The sequence below is a fragment of the Marmota monax genome, unplaced genomic scaffold (assembly GCF_021218885.2).
Source record: "Marmota monax isolate L192 unplaced genomic scaffold, Marmota_monax_Labrador192_F-V1.1 WCK01_AAM20220418_F8-fsc00035, whole genome shotgun sequence".
Taxonomy (NCBI): Eukaryota; Metazoa; Chordata; class Mammalia; order Rodentia; family Sciuridae; genus Marmota; species Marmota monax.
The window spans coordinates 12,980,099-13,003,452 of NW_026691961.1; the positions used below are offsets into that span (position 1 = coordinate 12,980,099).

At 50.9% G+C, this 23,354-nt stretch overlaps 1 protein-coding gene across 28 annotated transcripts in view; it reads left to right on the top strand.

Annotated features, from left to right (window-relative positions):
- The window catches only part of Rbfox1 (RNA binding fox-1 homolog 1), a 1,611,415-nt gene that overhangs the window by 1,278,741 nt on the left and 309,320 nt on the right, over nt 1-23,354 (top strand). For 3 of the 28 annotated variants that reach the window (XM_058579683.1, XM_058579684.1, XM_058579657.1), the window contains exon 1: nt 112-545. The exons of 7 other annotated variants lie outside the window; for them this stretch is intronic. In XM_058579683.1, the coding sequence (XP_058435666.1) occupies nt 402-545 (144 nt within the window). In that variant the 5' untranslated portion in view covers nt 112-401. Of the gene's footprint in view, nt 1-54; nt 546-15,267; nt 15,343-23,354 lie in introns of those variants that run through there. 18 more of the 28 variants (XM_058579640.1, XM_046444999.2, XM_058579688.1 and 15 more) reach the window with 13 other exon arrangements.

A 23,354-nucleotide genomic window follows, 5' to 3' on the forward strand; every position in this document is an offset into this window, starting at 1 on the left:
CCTGCTGCCTCCCCCACCCCCAGCCCGGCCTTAACCCCTTCCAGGCAGCGCTAGGGGAGGGCCTCCCAGCCCCTGTACCTCTCCGACAAGTTGCCGGGGCTGGGCTGGCCGTGTTGGCGGGGGCGTGGGGTGGGGGACCTGGCACTTTGAGCCAGATCCGAGCAGGCCCAGCCGCAGAGCGGCGCCCAGCGAGGGAAGCCAACTAGTTCGCTCCTCGCGGAGCAGAGTCCGAGTTGGAGGCAGAAGCTCGCAGGATCCGGCCAAGGGAAGGCAAGGAAGCCGGGAGGAGGGACTCCCGCGGCGGGGGGAGGAGAGCGAGCGGGTTTGTCTTAGATAATCGGCAAAATTAAAAAGAAAGAAAAGGAGAACCGTAGGACCCCGGCGCACAGCGAGGCGGGTGCATGCGAGCGTCCCCACTCGTGCTCGGCGGGCGCCCGGGAGACAGGATGCAGCATCCTCTGACGGGGGCCACCTGCGTGGCGCTCCCCAACGTGGGCATGTGTCCCCAGCTCTCGTGTGCCTTGACTTTCATGTACTTGCAGCAGGTAAGGCGGCGCGCGTCTCCTCTCGGGCTGCTGCCCGCTGGGCCGGGCTCGGAACCGCGTCGGGCGGGCTGCACTGGGCGCCTCTCGGGGCTGGGAAGGGGCTCCTGCGGGGGACGCCACGGGGACAAGGGTGGGAGGGAGCCCGTGGTCTCCGTGGAGCCCAGACGCCCTGCGCCAGCCTTTTTCCACCCCCGTGCACCTGTCTGAATACTTTGCCGGATTCCGGATCCGGATTCTGAGCCTGGGTACCCGGAGTTGAAATCATGGAAAATTGCCCTTTTTTTTTTTAATAGCGTTTTTCTCATGTCAGAGAGTCCAGTGGTTATCTGAGCCTAAGACCCCTTTGATGCTGAGAGTTTGGGTATTTGTGGAGGCATTCCAGGTGCCTGATAATTCAGCTGATGTAATGGGGAGTGAGTGAAATAAAAAAGTGTGTGTGTGTGTGTGTGTGTGTGTGAAGTATTTTGTTTCTTAAGTTTGTGTGGTTGTATATTCAGTGCACATGGGATGGGAGCCTTAGGATTTCTGGAGCGTGTCAGCCCCAGAATCTGTCTCCAAACTCATTGGCAATGCTTCCAGGAAGGTGAGCGGTTTAGGGTGCCGTCTTTGTAGCATGTAGAAAGGTATTTTGTTGTTGTTGTTGTTTATTTGTTGTCTATTTGAGTTCCCCCTCACCCCCTTAGTGGGCTGGTTGGGGGATTCTGTGTGTGCTCTATTTCCTATTTCGTACACATTGCAGAACCTTCAGATGTGTGGCTGTCTTTCTCTGGGTGTTTCCCTGGGACCCTCTCTGCCTCTGTCTCTCCCTCTTACTAGAAGGGACACTGCCTGAGTTGGTCCAGGCTTGGGAATTAGCTCAGCACTACCCTGTGGGTGACAAGCCAGCCCTGGCATTGGGCAAGGGCTGTGGGTGTGAATTGGCAGGGTCGGAAGGGTTTTGTCATGCAGATGGAAGCCTCCCAAGAGCCCCATCCCATTCTGTGAAGTTTGCAGAAATTGTGATCATTTTATCTGCTTTTCTGTTGACTGGTCCAAGGGTACCATTTGTTAATGTGTGTTTGTGTGCTAACTGAACTTCCTTTGCAAGAGTTGAGAGGGGCCTCTTTCCTCAAAGACCCTCAGTTTCAATCTGTGATACAGGAATCTGTGTATTCACAAAATGTCAGGGTTTTGTTTTGAACATTTGGATGTTTGTTATCAAGTTGGTTGCCTCCAGAAAATATTTCTTTGGCATTTTTTCCATTGTAAATCTTTTTAAGAACAGCCTTCAATGGGGGACAAATTGGTTAATCCTTTTAAATACTATTTTTTGCCCTTTTCTCATTTACTACATCATGACAGGAAACATTTCTCCAGAGTGTATTGATAACATATCATATGATTTATCTATTTCTACTATTTCTGCGTCTTTGCTATGAATGTGTTTTGTGTGTGTGTGTGTGTGTATGTGTGTGTCTAATTCCTCGGAGTTTCTGCCTTCTAAATGGTTAAACTGGTCTGCTCATCTAGGTACAACTTACGGAAGAAGCGAGTGACTTTGAGAGGTTATTCTTGCCAGGAAAAGGACGAGGAGTATCTAGGATCAACACAAGGACTCTGAGCCTCTTCTAGGCAGTCTCTCCCCCAAGGGAGAACACCCGGTTCTGGAAAGAGGGGGGCTCACAGGAAGCGTTGGCAGCCATAACAAATATTTAGAAGTGACTAAATCAACATGGCGCTTCCATATGAAGGTAGATGGAAGGTGGGTTTTGAATTGGGTTTGGGAAGGCCCCCGCCCCTGTTGAAAAGACTTGTGATGCTTTCAGTGAACAGATCATAATATGATGCTGAGACATGGTGTCAGAACAGGGTGTGTGTGGTGTGTATTCTCTCTGGCTTTCACTCAATGCATGAAGTGTAGGGCAGGCAGGCATTTATTTTTGCTTCTCTTATTTAGAATCAAGTTTTCTAGCCGCAGTTCTCCCCTATCCTGAAGGCTTACCCTCAGAGCAGGAGGGATGTGCCTTGGGGGGGTCATCTCTCTGGCCATGACTGTCATGATGGTTTGCGTCTGAGTCTCATGCTATTGCTTTTATTTAGCAAATCAGACAATTGGCTGATTAAGAGTGTGAAATAGTTCACTTTAATCTCCATGCACTGCTCACCGATACAGATGACACATCTGCCCATCCATCACCACTTCATTTTTATCTGCTTTTAATCTATAGCTATTGTATCTCTAATTTTGATGAACAGAGAACTAAACTGCAATCGCAAAGTATGTTGGCCAAATGAATGAATCAGGCAGCATTTGTGAGAAATAACATCTCCATTGGAAACATTCTATTTTATATTATTTAGAAATAGACATATTTCAGAAATCCTTGTCATTCAAATCACCCACATCTCATAAAATAAACACAGCCATCTTATTTTGCAGCATTCATCTCTGTGCTTTATAAATACACACATGCTGATCAGGGGCCCACCAAGTCTCTACTGAAGTATGTTTTCCTGGAATTGAGTTCCATGTGGGGCTTATTTCTTATTCCACATCTAAAATGACTTCATCGTGGGCTCTCTTTGCCCCAATCCCAACTCCCAGCCTTTCTTCCTACCTTCTCCCGGATTTGTGCCTAGGACAACCCATAAAAGCAGAAATCAATCAGGATGCCTCAGCACACTCGTCTTCTCCGGGTGACCAGCTGAAGATGCCATAACCCTTTTGCCACAAATCACTTATTTATTCCGGCCAACGCGGAGGCAACTTTGGTGTTGGCATTGTTTGACTTATTTCATTTATTTATATTTCCCAGTAACTTTCCTTTAGATGGATGTTTTCTTCCAGTTACAGTTCCGTTCTTCCCCTTTTTCCTCCTTGTTTCTCTATCTTAACAATCAAGGTGTTACCAACATTGGGAACTGCCAGATGGGATGATGTTGTCCTTTCGGCATCCAGATGTGGGGTCCAGGGACATCATCCCTGCGTCCATGCACCTGCAGAGCACGCAGGTGCATGATGTGGACCTCTAGTGCAGAGCACCCGCTCGTGGTCGCAGGCCACTCTGAGATGGAAGGAGTCAGTGATCCCTGGAGCACCTCGTGTCCAGGGACAGTCCCCTGCTTCAACTTCCGTGCTTTATGCTCTGCAGTGGCTTCATTCTGCTGTTTCAGATGGCAGATCTTCTTCCCTCAAGTGGACTTCAAACTCACATATCCCCAGGACACAAGCTCCCCAGTGTGCCAACGTGGGGACTCATTTAAACATTCTTGCTTTGAGGGAGAATTCTAAATTCGAATTCCAAATTTGGAGGTTGATGACCAGAGAGAGAGAAAGAGGATCTATTTTGTTTTGTTTTGTTGGTTTGCTTTTTCCCAGAGGAAAATAGAGAAGAGCCACAGGCACACACGTGCACGCATATCCACGTGACACACGAACCTCAGGATGCACTTCTACCCCAAGTCACCTGGAGGCAAGCACAGAGCACCCATCTGGTGGTCAGGTTTGGGGAGGACACAGCCGTGCAGACCACATGACAGGCTCCCCCCTCCCCCCCAGGGCTGCATTTCTTACCGACTTCTAACTCCTGAAAAAGGATCAGTAGCACATTAACTTAGTTTTCCCCGTTCCTAAGCCTCCATCAGCATCTTCCAGTTCTGAGAACGCTTCTCATCCAAGACCTGTTCCCTCAGAACCTTTTAATCAGCAGAAATTTAACAACAAGTCAAATACTTAAAATCCACATTTAAGGGGGTGGGGGGAGAGGGACCTCTAAAGTGGGCCATGCCACTGTCAATATCCTAAGATTGGTAATTTTTCCCACTTAATGATGATCCATGTGGTTTGTTTTAAATAGTGAAGTGGTTTGTACAAAGGGTAATTCCTGGTAAATGAAGCCATTGCTCACTGTGGACATCTTCAGATCGAAAGCAATTGGACTGAAACCTGCGTATCAACCCTTTCTGTCTTTAATTAGAAAGTGGTGCTCGCTGCAGAGAATCACCCGGGAAGAACTGGCTCTCACGCTCAGGCTGGGGGGATAGCGCTGTGTACCAGCCGCGGTGATGAATTTGGGCAGCATTGGGTAGGCCGCAGCAATAATGGCCGTGCAGGAGAGTCCAGTTGTCGTGGCAGTGGCTCAGCTTGTGTTGCTCAGTCTGATGATTTACAGGGGGACAAATGGCATTGTATCACCCTTTTTTTTTTTTCCTTCTTGTCTTAATCCGGGGTTGATTTATTAGATGGTGCTGCAGATTGGGGGTAGTCAATAGTGTCAATAATGTAGAAAAGAACCAGGGTAGATTATCTTCACATCTGAATTGGTTAAAGGAATTTAAGTGGCTGGAATGAGTCCCTTTCCAGGCCCAGGTGCCTGTGGAATGGAGGATGTGTCTTTGGGTCTCTTTCTACAGAGATCCTGTGTCATAAATCGGTTAATTAGCCAATCTTCCCCCGTTTCTCTGGTCTTTTTCCAATTAAGGAGAGAAGGCATGAATTGTTGGGAAACGTGGCCAGATAAGCCCCTCATCTCAGGTGGGCTGGACCCATTCTGTGGCAGGAACCTGCGGGCAGGGGCTGCGGACAGGAGCTTGGTTTCCTCCCATGGACGGCGGGTGACTGGGGTGGCATCTGCGTTAAAGCTACTTAATGAAAGGTTCGTTTGTAAAATCCGTGAGCATCTGTCTGTCCTCAGACCCAAGTCGCGCACCACCCGACTGCTCTGCCTGCCATTTCCAAGCGGTTTCCGTGTGAGAACATGCCATCGGCCGCTTCTGCCTTTGCCCGAGTGGAGGGAGCCCATGTCATTAGGGCTCAGTCGCCATCTGTTTTCCTTACAGCTGGCCCTTGAGTAATTGTCCAGTAGTGGATGGACTGAGGGTAGACAGTCTTTTTTAGGGTTTTCTGATTCATTGAACCAAGCTCTCTGCCCCAGGAGGAAACATAATGCTTCTTTATTCATATTGGCTGGGTAGAAACAGTGTAGTTTGTCAGGCAAATAATAGTCTTTTGGAAGAGAGAGAAATTGCAACATTGTAAACAAAATCAGGTTGGTGCTTGGGGGCCTGAGGGGGTTGGGCCAGGAGCAGGAGCTGCCATCCTGGGAAGGAGGTGGGGCTGGCAGGCCCGGGCCCTGATGGTCCCCACTCTGAGAGCTTTCTAATGGGACAGGGAGAGGTGTCCCAGTGTGCTGTTTAATTCAATTCAGAAAAGGAAAGAAAGTTCCACCCATCAATAAAGTTTCTTATTTTCTGTGCCACCCAGAGACCTTTGCAGGGCTGAGCATTGGCCTGTAGCGGGCAATACCATTAGGCCCGCCTCCTCCGGCCCTGTTGAGAGGAGCTGTGTCAAACAGGGTCAACTCTTCGGCACAGTGGCTCCAAAGGGCCCTGGCCCTTCTACCATGCAGAGTGCCAGTGAGCTGGGGCCATGAGCAGTGATCCTGCAGGTCCCTGCAGGGAGCAGCAGACACAAGTTACCAAGGGGACTCTCAGAAGAGTTCCAAAATTCAGGGCCTAACTTTGTCTTAGAATTATTGTGGTGGTTATCCTGTTGGTGTGTCCTGGGTCCTGAGAGGGTCTGGGGTTGGAGTGGGGACTTTGCTGCCATTTCTGATCTTCCAACCCTGATTGATTGGTCCTGGTGAAGTAGAAAAGTTGACTCCTTCCATTGCCTGGAGTCCCTGTTCTGATCCCCTTGGGTCAATTGTTAAGCACTTGGCAGTGTATGCAGCATCTTGGCTGTGCCTAGATTGGCCTGGTGGACTGTCAGCCACATCACGACACAGACTCTTCCATTCCATTTCTTAACGCCCCCCTCACCACCTAAAACAGAGTTGTATCTAGGCAGCAGTTGTTCAGTGAAGGGGGGGACCAAGGCATGCACCATAAGGACCCTCTAGAGGTGTTCAGCAAGGTGAGGCAGTGACTGCCACCCATTTTTATGTATTTATAATTACTCGTTCGACCATGTGTTTATTCTTTCATTGGTTTATGTAGAAATTGTCTCCAGTCATAGTATTTCTGCAACTAAGTTGGAAAGACTACTGCCCTGTGGAAAAAGTGTCCCGGGAAATGAAGAACAGAGGTCACAAAGGAGAGGTTTTCAGATTGTGAGACCTGTGCAGGACACAGAGAACGGTGGCCACAGGACAGGCAGACCTCGAGGTGGAGGTGGGGCTGTGGGAGCCCTGGGCAGGCGCAGGCTGAGGAGGTGCACCAGGAGTGGGGAGGGGCCAGGGCCCAGGGGTGGCCTTCAGAAGTGGGAGGATGGGGCTCAGGGACGCAGGGAGCGAGTAGGCAGTGGGATCTGGTCTGGGGTCGTATGGTTTAGTCTCCGTGAATAGGTCGCAGGCTTTCTCCTGTGCTCTAGGGCCATCTTGAAAGGAGGCAAGTGGAAAGGAAAAGGGGTGGAAAGGAATCCTCCCTGAACCAACGAGTCAAAGCCACTGCAGAGCTATGGGGAGCCCACTGGACATTGGGAGCCAAGTTTGGGGCAGGAGGTGGAGAGAGGGTTTTGATCAGAACCGTAAAGAAGGGCACTCACCCTGGTGCACCGAGAGTGCCTTGGCAGCTTTCTCAAAATCGTAAAGTATTGACGAGGTGAGAGAGTTGAGGTGAAGATAACAAGGTGTCTCGGTGTTTCTCAGCCTTTGGGCCTCCAAGGATTCCTCTGCTAATTGTTGCCAACCTTCTCATCACCACAGTTGGTATCTACTTAATAATTTTTTAAATGAGCTGATATTCCATACTTACAGGTAAAGAAGTTGCAGCCCAAAATAAAGTGGCTGAATCCCGGCTGCGATATCATTTCTCCAATTCGTGGAAATAAGCCTTTGTCCATTCGGACGATCATTCATTCATTCCATGTCTATCGAACTCTCTGAGGTACCAGCTACCCTCCTGGAGTCACCCAGTAAGCCAAGCAATCGTCCCTGTTGTCTGGGACAGTCTGCTGTGTTGTTCATCTGGCTGCCACTCTCGAACCATCCACGAGGCACCCTACTTGGGAGAAAGTGGGCCTGACCCCCTGCATTCCTCGGAATCCTCTACCAAGTGGGGCCTGGAAGTGCTCCTTCCTCCCCCCACCCAGTTTGCAGAGATCAGGATTGCAGTTGGCTTGAGTCACCTCTCCTGCGTCTGCTAGGACAGTGTCCAGAGCAGACAATGAAGGAAAGCAGTTCGACTGCTCCAACAGGCAGAGGGCTTGAGGCAGCCGGGCTGGGCCGGGGAACCATAGCTGTGGCCTTCCCCACTCAGCCACGCTGCATTCGAGAACATTCTCCCCCCATTCTGATCCCCTTTTCATGTTGTGTTTCAATACACACAGAATCAGAATGAGGAAGTGCAGCCCGAGTGAGAAGCCTTTAGGAGCGAGTGTGTATTCCTAGGGACTTAATGACTTTCTTTTTTGCTGCTGTGGAACAAAGTACAGGCAGCTATGGAATCGAAGGGCCTCAGATTTCCTAAGACTGATGAGTAAATGCACAAAAGGTTTAGTCTTAACGAGCCTTTTCTTTTCTCGTGTTTGATGTTTGCCTGGGATTCACTGTGAGGACTAGATTTCTGTTATCAAAAACAACAGCTAAGGTCCCCCGTCTTCCCTCACCAGCTCTGCTCTGTTGCTCTGCCGGAATCCAGCCCCCAGTCGAGCTCTGCGGAAGAGTGGGATCTGAGAGATGTCCCCTGCCAATGGCATCTAAAAGCAGAAGGAACAGTGGGGCCTACCCTTTGGCTATCCTACGGTCTTCTCAAGTGCCTTTCAAAATTCAAATGAGAAACCTGTATCTACCTAGGAGGGTGGGTGTCAGCTACCCCCAAAATATGTTTTTTTGTTTTTTTTTTTTTAAATAAGGTGTCTCTGGATTTTCATGGACCAGAAGCCATGATCGGAAGGCTCTCTATCCATCTGTGTTATTCATAATCTGATCCAAGACAATTGAACAATCACTTACCCGATTTGAGGCCTCTCTTGCTTCTTCAGAAAAGCAGGGCTGAGACGAACCATTTCATACCCTTCTTTGCATGAGTCAGTGAGATGCACCTTGGTGCTTGGGATGTGGGGGGCCAACCATAGGTGATTTAAATAAATGGGGGTGTCAAAGTGAAGCGGGTTCTGGTATTGGAAGCTCCATATGAACTTTTATCTTCAATTTCTCCCAAATCCACATAACAAATGCACTCATGGTCTGCCGAGGACACAGACCCCAGAAGTTTGGAGGTCCCTCTCAGGTCTCCCGGGACCCCTGCCTGCTCCACTGTCTCCACCCCCTTCCCCCCATGGTCTGTCAGCCATGCTGCTGGGTGGATTGGAACCGGGCTGCACAGCTCAATTAATGCTCCCTGACAGGAGGAGGGAAAACAAAAGTCTTCTCGCTCTTGTCAGTAGCCAAGTTATTTACTTTCAAAAGCTGACAGACGCACACTGCAGGGGCTTCATTTATTTCCATTCAGAACGTCATTATTCTGTGACGCAGGAGACGTGGGCCCATGTAGAAGTTGATTCCCATAAGCTTTAGCAGGGTGAGAGCCTGTGAACCAGTGGACTGTCGGCCCGCAAAGGCCAGGGGAGGCCGCCAAGGGCTCGGCACCGCCTGTGTGCTTGGCCCTGATTGATGCCTGGGCCGTGGGCTCAGCTTGGGGATGGGCAGCCGAGGGGGCCAGGTGCCCTGTGATCTGTCCTCTGAGAGGAGGTGCGTCCCCTGCTGCCTGATCATTTGTCCTCTTATTCTGCAAAAGAATGAGCGGAGACCCTTTCCACCTCCTCCTTCATCTGGGGTGCTCTGGGAATTTCTGGAAACAGAAATCTCCTGAAGATGGCTCTGCCTTGGTTCTAATCAGCGTGGCTTCTTACGCTCACGCAGGCCCATCCAGGTCACCTGAATAGCACTGTGCAGTGGGGTGTGTGTGTGTGTGTGCACACGTGCGCTTCTTCTTCCTTTCTTCCTTCTTCCCCCTGAAAGGTCGGTAATGAGCGGTGAAGCAGGAAGGTGCCCAGTGGAGAAATTCCCTTCCTCTCCCTGCAATGACCGGTCCCTCCACTGGGGGTCTCCGTCCCAAACACAGGACTCTGGATTCTGGAGCATTTTCTTTTTTTCTTTTTCTTTTCCCTTTTTCTCTTTAGGCTGTTTGTGGTTCCATTCAAAAAAACACACACACAAAAAAAAAAAAAAAAAAAAAGAACGGAGCTCTTTCTGTCAACAGGAGGAGTTACCGTGAGACCATTTAGGGACTCGGAGAATCGCACCGTCCTCAGCACGACCATGATAATAATAAAATGATAAAAATAATGAAATAATCAATAACTTTTAGGGAGGACTCTGTGACAAGCACTTCTACGTGGATTCTCACGTTTAATCCCCCACGAAAGGCTTCCAGGGAGTTGGCATTAGTGGTTTCATTTTTAGATGCAGAATCCCAGCTTAGGGGGGAGAATGATGTGGCCAGCCACCCAGGGTCCCTGCAGAGCCCACCCTGGTAGCCAGGACTCCACGCTGTCCCTCGGTCTCTGCCCCTTGGTACCACGTCACCTGTGCCATGCAGGCTTTCAGCTAGGTTCTGACCTGAGGGACCACGGCCAGCCCATGGCGGTCCTCTGTCTCCTCCTCCAGGAGAAACTTGTCAGAAAGGGCCAGGGCTGAGGACAGACCAAGAAGCCCTTGGCCTTGGGCAGGAGAGGGAGAAGGGAAAGCGGAAGGCTGGCGGGAAGCGCCGGCCCCCGGAATGATGGAGTGTGCATTTCTCTGCAGCCCGTTCCGATCCCCAAATCCCCCTTGTGCTGAGGAGCTCTTCAACTAACACAGGAAATGCAGTTGCTGCCCGGCTCCGTATTAATGATTTATACGCCACACTGCTGCTTTGTTCCCCGCCAGGGCCTGGGCCTGTTCATAAAGGCATCTCAGGGAGTGGGGTCCTGGCTCGCCATGCCACGGTGCTCGGCGCAACACGGCTGCACATAAATCAAAGGAATTGAGCGCTTTACAACCTTCCTGAGCTCAGAGGTGGTGTGCGCGTGCGGGCGTGGGGTGTGTGTGTGTGTGTGTGTGTGTGTGTGTGGTTTTAATCAGATTCACTTAGGGACATTTTCACTGCCTTTCTGTAAAGAAGGAGTGATGGAAGGGAGCCATCTATCTTAGGCTGGTTTCACGGTGGCCCCGTGGCCCTATTGGTCTCCCATTTGGGGTTTATGCTCTTCTGTGTTGTCTAGGAAAAGGGGCTGCCACTGTTGGATTAGCATAAAAAGATGCAGACCCCATTAGAGTCCCCCTTTCCCTCCAGAGCGTCAGCAAGCACGGAGGAGCGGGCAGGCGACATGGCTCTGAGCAGATCACCACCACTCTCAGCAAGCCAACCCAGCCTCCTGCGCTCTGCAAACAATGGGATTTTTGAAGCTTTTAGGAATTATTCCTATTTCAAATCGTTCTGCTTTGGTTTCTTCCGGATGTAGATTCAGGATCGAGGGAACTTTGTTGAGTGTAAACCACATACAGATCTGGTCTTAGCCTCAGGTGGATTTATTTATTTATTTTCCTAATTGGAAGGAAAAAAAAATGATCTCACCCTATGCTTTATTTGAAGTCCTCAATCCCTCTTTCAGGATATCTGCAGAGAGAAGCTGGTGTTCTGTTTTTATTTTGGATGGCGCCCGTGTTCTCTTAATTATGTCATGTGTTTCATTCCGTGTGAGGTTGTATTTTTTCTTTCCCTACAGGACTGGGAGCTGAAAACTAACAGAAGACTGAGTAGGAGGTTGCAGGGAAAAACAAGAAATGTTTAGGAAATTAGAACGATACTTTGAATATTCTATCCAGCAGGATTATTTTTGTATAAGATGATTTTAGGAAAGGAAATGCTCTTACTTAAAAAAAAAAGTCAGTCTTTTAAGAAATAAACATATCCATTTAGTTGAATTGCTAAATGAAAGAATAAATGCAAAGATGCATGAATAAAGCCCCCTACACCCCAACTGGGGCTTGAATTTTCTTTATAAATGTCCAAGTTGGGCCTAACTGGTTCTTATTAACCTCTATGCCCGGGCAGAAATAAAAAGTAGTTTTTTTAAAACCATCCAGTCATGCAACGGAAACACACATCTGGGGGAAAGATTGCCTTTGACAACGTCTCTCTGGAAAGTGAAGAGTAGCATGCACGTTGACATAAGCAAATTAAGGATGTTACAGAATTTTTTCATCACAGGAAATAGGATCCAGTGTTCTGGACCCAGAGAGCAGGTGTCCTGCAAAAGGCAGTTTACATTCACATTGTACAGGATCCCGTGTTTGCATTTGTCCCCTATTATGTGAATCCGTGAGTGTCTCATTGTCTTTAATTATGTCTACGAGGCACAAGACAGCCGTCAACATCTGCTCCATTGTTTACTTGGTTTACATATAGCTTTGATGGGTTATTAAACAATCTATTTTTCAAACCCAAAACAGAGAAACCAGCCGAACCCATATTATGGTATTTTGTAAAGACTCATTATGCATTTAGCACTTGGGATTTCTGCAAAGCTGGTGATTCACCCAAATAAACAGCGCTTTCTTCTGATAGGGTTTCTTGGCTCTGGGAAAAATATCAATTTCCAACATAAAATCAAATCACATTTCCTCCTTAATGGTATACCATGCCAGAAAGACGATGTGTTAATATAAGGGACGGATCCTCTCCCTTCCACACTTTTTTTTTTTAAATCAGAAAAAAAGAACAACTTTCTAAAATAAGAAAGTCTTTTAATTCGAGTCTGCAGTTCCTATATTATATAAGACAACTATCTGCTTTTACATGAGGAGGACGTTTGAGGGCTGATACGATGCTGTCAGAGAAGTGCTGTCTTTTCTACCTTTTGAACAGTGTTCCCTACGCTGTGCGATCTATTTAGGAGAGGTTCATGCAGCCATCTAGCTCAGAGCAGGTGACAGACATCCCCATGATGAAGTCACCTCAAACCTGGCCTTGTCACTGAACTCAAATGGGTAGTCATTAAGTCACTCATTCATTCAGTACATATTTATTTAGCCTCTGCTGGGTCTCTAACTGGGTTCGTCACGAAGGATACATGGGCGAGGAAGCCACGTCCGTCCCCCCCCCCCTCGTGGAGTCCCAAGTTCGTGGTGGAGACAGGCAGGGGGTCATCAGGTTAATGTGTGTTGCAAGGTGTGACAGGTGCTCTGAAGGGAAGGGAGAGGAGCCCCCAGGGAGGACTGAGGCTGCATCCAGGGGAGGGACGCTGTCACTGAAGAAGTGGCCCAGAAGCTGAGGGCAGGGAGGTCCGCAGGCAGTAAAGATCAGGGTGGAGAAGGCAAAGGGTACCCAGTGGCCATGGCCTGCCTCAGTGGCCTCAGGGACACAGTGGGGGATGGGAAGAGAGCCGGTGATGGGCCAGGCCACAGGGGCATGGGGGCTCTGACCCAGGTCCTGGGTCTCATTCCAGGGAGAATAACAGAGGGGCAGTAAGAACCCTGAGGGACTTTTAAGAGGGAGATGGAGGTGGAAACACGGAGCCTGCTCAGAAGACCACCTTGGCTGGGAATAGGTTGGACAGACAGGAGGGCAACCCAAGGTGAGGCCCACAGGGGTCAGGAAGGCGGCGTGAAGGTGGCTGGACTTGGTTGACACAGAGATGCCCAGGACAGCAGGAGTGGAAGTTTTGGGAAACAGGCCGCGCACTTATCCCTGAGTCCAATGTCTGCCCAAAGGCGGGCCCTGCAGGCTGGGCTGGGAGGACATTGGAAGGGCTGCCCTGGGTGCATGAGGCTTCTCTGGGGCACTCTGGAGTGGCCAATTTCAGCCTCTGTCTGGCCACAGCTCCCTGAGTGTCACTCGGAATCTCCGAGGCTGGTTGGTACAATGTCCAGTGTCAACGTCCTCATCCGTCAAGTTATGCCTTTGCTTAGAAGGGCCATCGCCCACATCCTGGCTGCAGCCTTCTGGTCTGGGGAGCCAGCTGATTGCACGGGTGGTGGGCAGCGCCTCTCGCCCTCCCGCTAGCCCAGGCGTACCGGCATGAACTGCATCATGAACCAACTTCAAGCCTTAGACGCCTTGTGAACCCTGTGGGCCTCAGCCTAGCTATGGGGACATGTCCTTTGACCTCTCCAAAGCCTGGGTTCCACGTTTGTGAGATAGAGGGAGTTGCAGGGTTGGCGGCAGGACATCCTCAGGAGTGTGGCACCCGGCGGTTTATATAGCTGGTGGAAAGAGCCCTGTGCATGTCTGGACTTTGGCTGTTGGTAGTGGAGATGGGGGCAGAGCAGGCCCAGGAGGTGAGGAGGCCACAGTGCTGATGGTAGTAACGGTGGTCGTGATGGAGTGGCAGATGGCGCTGGACATGGCGTGCTGGTGACAGCGATGACGTTCAGTGACTACAGTGATGAGGGTCAGAACGCAGCGTGGTGGCTTCACATGACTCCTGGATTCAGATTTGGTTCAGGGAGGCCACTGGCCCCACTCCATGTGCCTAGACAGATTACCTGACCCCTGTTTTAACTGTCTTTTCTGTATCATGGAACCGTATTTATCCTGTCATGAGGAAGATGAGATAAACCCATACTGTGAAACAAATCAGGGCACCATTTGTTGTCACAGACAAACTTAAAAACGAACATAGACAATGTTTGTCACGTAAGAAGCTGGCACAGGGAACAGCCTTATAAGTAATGGGGGGCATCTCATGGCTTGGGGTCATCTTCTGTTTTCTTATTTTGCTCTTTGTGGAAGACAGGAAAGGACACCCTCCTCTCACGGCCAGACGCCCCCACCTCTCCATGTACCTGCGCAGCACAGGTGTGTGGCGCGCCTCAGCTCTGGCACAGCATGACGTGGCAAAAGCTCCTGGTAATGACAGAAACTGCGCCGAGGGTGCTCCGCACAGTGGGCAGACGACACACCACGCACAGGGTGATAGATGGTGTTGGCAAACACCGGGTCCCAGTGGGAGCAGAGACTGCTGGGGATCAGCCGCACAGACGGGAGGCCCCACGGGTGGACCTAGCCACGCCAGCGCCGGGCTTTGTTTGGTGTTGTTTTTCCTTTTTCGTCCTAATTTTAAACCTTCAGTTCCCTTCTGTCCCTTTGTTCTATTTTGGTCCTAAAAGGAGCATTCGTCTCTGCGGCCAGCCAGGAGTCTCCAAGGAAGTGAGGCCGGCAGGGTGATCTTTAAAGGAAGGGCCTCCTGAATCTGCGAATCCCCAGCTCTGCGCCCTGTTGCCGGGGGAGAGGGAAAGGAGCACAGGAGTGTTTTCTGGAAGGCTGGCTTGTGGAGCTCGCCCGGTCACCCCGAGAGCTGGTGGGCAGAAGAATCAGGACCCCACCGGCCCAGGACAGTAGCCCTTCCTTTTTGGTTATCACTGTTAACATTTAAGAATCGCACACGTTAGTGGGTCGGACTGTGGTGTTTCCACACATGCGTCTGTGGGGCTTTGATCCGATCCGATGCGATTGTGAGCATTTGTAGAAGGGACAGACGTCTCCCTCTGCCAAGCATTATGTAAAGAAGCCACGGACTATGGTGGGCTGACTCCGGTTCCATGCTGGCGTCTGGGTCTCAGGATGGTCTGGAGAGGCTGCTGTCTACTTGGCCCGGCTCTGCAGCAGTGGGGTTTCTCTAGAAGGATATTTTGGGATTCTAGTTCTCCACCCACCAGGCTTTTCTGGGGACTCGAGGAGTTTTAGTACGAAGGCGAGGTTTATCACGCGGGCGCCGCAGCGTTGGTGGCGGCTCCTTAGTAGATTTCCAGGATTCCTCCCTCGGCAATTGCATCAATATCCTCAGACATGGAAAGCCTGCCGAGGAGAGGAATCAGGACCTGGAAGCAGACAGGTAGGGCTGCGGCTGTTGATCTGCCACTCAGGCAGCCGTGGGACGTCATCCCTCGCGTTCAGTAGGCTCATCCGAAGAAAGGGACTGCTGGAGAGAGAGGCCCAGGTCCCGGGATCATTAAAACATGAAATGGGTCAGAATCCCTGAGGTGAGCCAGGCACTGGGCACACACCTGTCCTCCCAGCTACGTAGGAGGCTGAGGCAGGAGGATCCCAAATTCAAGGCCAGCCTGGATAATTTACTGGGACTTTGTCTGTAAATAAAAGGGGTGGTGATGGCTGGCCGGGGACCTAGATTTATGGCAAAGTGGTTGCCTGGCATATGTGAGGCCCTGGGTGTGATCCCTAGTACCCAATAAATAAATAAATAAATAAAAGGCTTTTAAGGGAAGCTTTGGCACACAGAAAATTCCAGAAAAGTGTTTGTTAACAAAATAAGCAAAAGCGGGGATTTAATTATTATTTACTTATTGATGAAAGCAGGAGACTCCGGGGTCAACTGGGTGGGGAGTGAGCTGTCACTGAAGTGCTGGTATTCTGGCCAGGTTAGGAATAGACGCGGTCAGGTCCCTCAAAGACAAAAACACTGGACAGAGCGCCAGCACTTCAGAGAGACTTAAGTCCACAGAATGTTAAGTGTGGTGTGACATTATCTAGAACACTCCCCCCAGTAAGCCTGTGAGGGAAGGAATGCGACCCTCGGTTTATAAGAGAATCAACTGATGTTCAGGAAGGTTAAGTCACTTGCCCAGGGCCACACAGTCAGGAATGGTTAGAGCCAGAACTTGTTCTCAAAATAGATATGGCTCCGATCCCTGCATTGTTAGCCAGGATGATATAGTCCTGCTAATTTGTTTTTTTTAATTTGGGTTTTATTAGTAAATTAGAGACTGGGTGAAGTAGATTAAAAAACATGTATTTCCTGGAGAGACCATGGGGCAGGGGCTCTAGAGACAGATTCACCAGGTCGTGTGATCTGTGTGACCTTGGGAAAGTTGTGTGACCCTCTCTGTGTTTCAGCTTCCCCACGTTCTATGAGGGTGGAAAGAGCATTTACCTGATAGAGTTGTTAGGAAGAATAAATGAGTACATACCCAAAGAGGCTAGACGTTGCCTGGCAAATAATACATGGTCTCTATAGTTGAAAAAGTATTTAAAAATAGACTTGAGTGTAAGAGTCATAAAGGAAATGAGGTCACTCGGGGAGGTTCTGCTTTTGATGTCCCCACAGTGTCCCAGAAGGACACTGCTAATCTGGGAAGTTGAAAACCCCACCTGTTACAGGCCCGCTGCTGCCACCAGCTGCCTGGCCATGACATCCTGGGGAAACCATCTTGCAGGGTCAGCTCCTTGGCTAATCCTCAGATGGACAGCTCAGCTGTGCAGCCTGGCTTGGTGTGGTCCTGGGCCCCTTGCTTCTCTGTCTGGTCTGTGAGGCCCAGCTGCAGAGTCCCTGAGAGCCCGAGTGTATTGCCACCTCCTGTTCCCCCCAAGTGCTGTTGGGTGGGTTTCCTGTCCTGCCTGGTGCCCGCTTGCGGCTGGACAGTGTCGGTTTCCTGGCCTGCAGCAGGAGGGAGAGCTCAGGCCGAGAGCAGCCACAAGCTGCTGTGGTTGACCGTCTATGCGTGGAATAGGGGGCCAAGGCTGTGGTTTTGGACCTCTTGGTGACGGCCTTGGTTCTGTGATCCAGAATGCCTGGGCACCTCCCCAAGATGTTTGGCCCTCTTGCCACCTCAGAATCGTGTCCCCTGCCAAGCCGTGAGTAGTGCCCTCTGAGTGGCAAGCACCTCAGAGTCCAGGCCAGTTAGCACATCAGTGGGTCTCCCACAAGAATGGCCATTTGACCTGTTAAGGGAGCAACTCTGACTCTACCCCTGTTTTCCTTTATCAGAGTGCACACTGGCTGCAGGCTTCAATTCTGAGAGCAACTCCAAGGTCCCTCCAGGGGCCACCGACAGGTCTCAGAAGGACCCGGCACTTCCTACAGTGATATGGAAAATGGTGGGAATTAATGCAGTTCTTCTGGGATGAGGGGGAAGTGTCAAAGTGGTCTACACATCAAAAAGTAAGAACCAAGAACCACAGCTTGACCCCGAGAAGAGGTATTAATTGGGGGAAATCAAGGTCCGTCCAGCCCTGGAGGTGAGCCTGTGCCTCAGCATCACAAAGAAAGGACAAAGGATGACCTCCTCAGCCTTCCTCCTGACCCCTGCACCCTTGGTTCCCCCAGGATGAGGGTCCCCACTCCCTGGAGGCTTGGAAGGTGGCCTCGGTCAACTTTCCTCTAGGCCTCAGAGTCTTCTCCTTCTTCTGCTCCCTTTGCTTTTACAGTCTGTGGCCACCGATCACCATGACAAGGGTGGACACTGAGTGAGGAGCTGAGGGACAAGGACGTTAGAGGCCACTCAGCTCGAGTGTGGCCCAGGCCAACCTTTCTCATAGTAGGTAATCAGTGTCACATGCCAGAAAAGCTCCTCTCAGTAGCCCACAAGAGGGGGTCTCGGCTCAAGCCACAGCTCTGCCCGTGGTGGCTGTCTGGCCATGGCCAGGGCACATCCCCTCTCGGGGCCTTTGTTTTCTTCTTGGTAATATCATAAACTTAGTAGGATCTACTCTGTAGGAGCAAAAGGCACAAACTGAAAGAGTAGAGAGGTGGGATTAGGGCAGCGTCTGGCACATGCCCTGCATTGAACAAGTGGTGGCAGCCGTGATAAGAAGTAGGAGGAAGGAAAGAATAGAAAAAACAAATCATCCCAGAGCTGGACTCGAGTGTAATTCTTCATGACCAGATAGTCAGATAGATGATGAAATTGACAGATAGATGGATGAATGGGTGAGTGAGTTGATGGATGGATGGATGGATGGATGGATGAGTGGATGGGTGGTTGGATGAGTGGATGAATCAGTGGATACAGGGATGGATGAGTGGATGAATGGATACGTAGATGGATGGATGTGTGGATGGATGAGTGGTAGATAAGTGGATGAATGGAAAGGTGGATGGATGGATGGATGAGTGCATAGATGGATAGATGGATGGTTTGGTAAATGGATGGATGGATGATGGATGGATGGATGAATGAGTGCACAGATGGATAGACAGAAGGTTGGGTGAATGGATGAGTGGATGGATACATGGATGGATGATGGATAGATGGATGAATGAGTACATAGATGGATTGACAGATGGATGCTTGGGTTGATGGATGGATGGATGGATGGATGGATGAATGTCTGGCTGGCTGGCTGGATAGATAGATGGATGGTTGGGTCAATGGATGAATGAGTACACAGATGGATAGACAGAAGGTTGGGTCAATGGATGAGTGGATGGATGGATGGATGATGGATAGATTGATGAATGAGTATGTAGATGGATAGACAGATGGTTGGATCAATGGATGAATAGATGGATGAATGAATGGCTGGATGGCTGGCTGGATAGATAGATGGAAGGTTAGGTCAATGGGTGGATGGATGAGTGGATGAATAAGTGGATAGATAGTTGGATGGTTGGATGCATGGTTGGATGGGTGCATGGGTTAATGGCTGAGTGAATGAATACCTGGATAGATGAGTGGATACATGGGTGAGTACTTGCATGAGTGAATGGTTAGATGAATGAATAGATGGGGGATGAGTGGGTGAATGGATGGGTGGATGGAAGGAAGGATGGATGGCATGTCAGTCATCCAGTTTAGAAAGTTTGGGTCAAACAAGGTCACTTTTTCTTCCTGTGGCATTTCCCAGATGCTTTTATATGCTAATCGCCATCCCGAGTCTCCAAGAGGGCGGAAACAAGCTAACCCTGTCCGACTTATTTGACCGTGGAGTTCTGTTACAGTAAGGCTCTAATGAGGCCTCTACTGCGCAGCTCTGCCTGGGGAGCTGCCGCCCGGCACTCCATTGCTAAGCAGAAGACAATGCACTCTGAGCTCACGTGGCTCAGCCATTCAGCAACGGCCTGGGGTCTGGACAGAAAAGCTCCATCCCCCGTCCCGGAGTTGCGTGCTGTTTGGAGTGTCCTCTGTGCCAGAGGGCCAGAGAGGCCAAGGAACACAAAGGAGGTTGTAGGGAGCAGCGATTATTCATCTCCCATTCTGAGAGTCCTCAGGGAGGACCCACCGGCCTCACGCAAGGTCAACTAATTCTCAAACCCCGTCGCCATTCATCCCCAGACAGGTCAGAGGTCGGTTCCTGAAGCATTGCCTATCTCAGCAGAGGTGATGTGCCGGGTTGATATTCTTAGATTTGCTCATTCAGCCAGTCAGTCTGGCTTTCAGAGGAGAATCAGGTCAAGAAGCACTTAATGAACCAAGAGGAGCCGCGTGCCTCCTGGACCACAGGGGCTCAGGTTTCTAATGATAATCAGCAGCCTCCTCACTTGCAAAACCTACTGGAATTTTCTTTGGGCATTTTTATAACCCGTTTTGGAGGTGGGACAGTCCTGCTGGGTAGGGTGACACAGTGTCCCGGATCCTTTGGGTTTCTGCCGATGGAAAGGCACCAGCTTCCTCCCCACAAACTGTCCCATGGACTTGGATTTCTAAGTCTGGTCTCCAGACTTAACTTTCCATGCCCGGAGCCCACATACCTGTATCCTGCCTCAGCACCTGTGCTTTAAATGTTGTATTTGGAACATGGAAAAAGGAGAAACGCTCTCCACCAGGAAGGTGCTTCCAAAGTTGCATCTGTAGGCACGATTTCATTTAACCAATTAGTGATTATAAGGAGGAAGAGTTTGATATTCCCATCTTGATGCTCCAGCTGCTGCTGATTCGTTTGTCACTGACGACTGGCAGCACCCATAGACTGTGCATCTGCGATGAGCCGTCCTTCGTTTAACTCACTAGACCATAAGTTATAATTACGGACCAAACTCTGATTTTACAAGTAATAACTCCAAGGCACAGAGAGGTTAAGTAATGTGCAGGAGAACACACAGCTAGTAGTTGGTGGAAACCGGACTTTCCATGTAGGCAGAATGTGGTCTCTTTGCTATGCTACGGTGTTTCCAGCAAGGGGATCAGGCGTGGTCCTTGAGAGGGTGGTAACACAACAAGAATAGTAATGCTTCGTAAGCACTTGGCGTCCTGGCAAGATTGCCGTGTGCCAATTCACACATGTGTATGAACTGACAGGGGTCCCTGCTGGGCTGGTGAGCCAGCTTCTCTTCCAGGGATGGGGCTTTCCTGCTGGACGGGCTCCCCACCGAGGATTCCAGAGGTCTAGAACTAGAGGGCGGTCTGGTTGATGGCCCGTGTGTCCACCTGTGCAGCCTGGGGAAGCGCTTCCTACACCTGCCTTCTCCTGGGTCATCAGGTTGATGCCATTGTGACTCGGGGGCCACGCTGAGCTGCCCGCTCTCTTGGAGCCTGCCTTCCTGTCTGGGAATGCTCATTCAAGAATGTAACCCTCAGGTGACATCCCAAAGGACCAGCCTTTCAAGACACGTGCGAGGCCAACCTCTTCCCTACCGCGTCCTTGTCCAGTAGGGTGGAGTTGGAGCGCATGCCGGGGCTGCGTGGTATTTAGTGATTTGGGGTCGTGCTGCTGCATTGGCCTGACGATTCTTGATGATTTAGCAGGTGTCGGAACTGGTCAGAGAGAGATCTGCTTCTTGGTAACGGGCACGGCAGGCATTTTCTCATTTAACCCTGATCAGGTGACTTGACGGCCCTGAACTTGCATCACGTCCCGTAGGTGAAAGGTCATCTGAAGTACTCATGAGCATCTGTGCCCAGTCCTGGGAGAAAGACGGGAAGACCAAGTGGAGGAGGAGGTGATGGGGGAGGCGAGACGGAAACTCACCTGGCTGTAAACACCAGTCCGGTCTTGACTATGCTGGGTCAACGCGTGACTGACAGCTCGGGATCTTGGCTGATCAGACCATATGTGCTAAAGAAAGTGGGGAGCGGGGGGCCCTGGTGCGGGGCTGCTGGCAGAAGGGCGTGGATGTCCATGGACGTGATCTCGTGGGGAAGAGCCGCGTGCGCATTGTAAGGGAGACCGTGGCGCGGGCGTCGCTGGGAGCCTGACACTGACCAAGTAGCAGAGGTGAGAGTATGATCCTAGAGGGACAGGATAGACACCCTGAAGGACGAAATAAGATAAACCAACTCTTTTTTGAATACCTTCCAAGTGCCAGGGACGCCCACATGCAGCTTGACATTTCACCGCCACCACGCACCTGTGAGCAGGTCCCGGTGCTGTTCGGCGTCCCCCCTGTGGGGATGAGGGCTTCAGGCTGAGCACATCGTCCTGAGGACGCCAGACACTGGAAAGGGAAAGCCGGACTCCAGCCGACCCAAGCCGACCTCTCCAACTTCAAACCTCGCGCTTTTTCTGTGCCTTGGAGATACAGGTGGCTCTTGGCTGTCGCTCACGCTTTCCTACAGTCACCTGGGGAGGTTCATGGCAATGGCTGGCCTTGCTTCTGCGCCGGAGTCCACCTGCCTTCTGGAAGGAGCAACCAGCTTCCAGGGCCCCGATCCAACGGGAGCAGACCTGGACCTAGCAAAATACAGGAAGGACTTGGGACAAGAGGGTGGTGCAGTCCGCAGGCCGGGGTAGAGGCAAAGGCTTTGCAGAAGATTTGACCTTTGACTTATGCCCGCAAGGTTGGACCTGAAGGAAGGGGGGCGGGGGCGGGGAAGGAGGGCATTTTTGCTTCGCCAGCAAGTTGGAAGGGAAACTGGAACTCACAGAGGTGCTCGGCAAAGGCACCTTGCCAGTGTGGTTTGCACACAAGTGTGCCCTTGGCCACTGGCTGAGGACGAATCTGAACGGTAGCCCTGCAGAATATCCTGGGCACTCCCTGAGGGTCACTGTCACCCAACTTTGCCTGGAAAAAGGGTCATGTGGGTGATTCGGTCACCTATGAATCCGCCTGATGAGATAAACACTATCAATGTCCAAAAGATAAAAAAATGCAATTAAAATTAAACCTGGAGGGCCGGGGTCAGACTCCATTTTGATTTCCTGGTCACCCGTGACGACCCATGCTCAGCTTCTTTCCAGGAAGAATGATGACATGCTGAAGAATGATGAGGATTGTGACAGAGGCTCCTGCTCGGTGGGCACGGCACCTCCTCTCTAGACCTGGTGGGGCGTTGGACAGGAAGTGGGGCCCAGCAGGCCCGGGTCGCCAGGCCATTCAGGAGACATGGTCGATCCGAATTTGACAGGGAGCGAGTTAAAGGCCTAGCCCTCCCTCTCACTGTGCAGACCAAACATCACAGTGGCCTTCGATGGCCTGGACCTGGTCCCCAAGGCTGCAGTTGGCACCCTTGGCCACGGAGGGGAGGTGGGGTCTCCCTGGATGATCCCTTTCTATTCTGCCAACAGTCTGTCCCTGGCCTCTTTCCTTCTCTGACATAGACGTCTAGTTCCCTGGTGGCCACCACTCTGAAGGGGCTGCCATGGCCAGAAGCATCCTCATGTGGTTTCTGGAGGTGGGCGGAGAGGCAGGATCTGGGAGCCAGAGGAGGAACCTCTAGAGCACAGTGCTGTCATGGAAGGCGGGAAGGATGGGGCAGTTCTTCAGGGGAGGGAAGAGACTGAACTGTCCCATGCTGGGTAAGGAATTATCCATCCAGCCAGCCAGCCCTCCATGAAATTCTGGCCCAGGGAGCATTGGACTGAGCAGCCACCAGGGAACTCTGGGGAAGAGAAGAAATGGGTAACGAGGCAGAGGAAGGTGAAGAAGGACCCTGTGCTTGCCAACCTGGACTCTGGCTTCCCGGATGAGAGGTCGGGGCCAGGTGAGGCCGTGAGCCACAGGCTGGGAGCCACACCAAGACCATCGCCCGTTTCTGTAGGACCCTCGAGCTAAGAGCACGTGTTATGCTTTTATGTGCTTGAAAAAAATGAAAAGAATATCTCGTGTTCTATAAAAAGGATTGAAAAAAAAAGGATGCTTAAGTTTCCCATGACCGTTCATAAAGAACCATGAACACGTCGCCCCAGGGACTCTCGCAGCCTGCCCGTCAGGGCTCCTGCCTGGCGACCGGC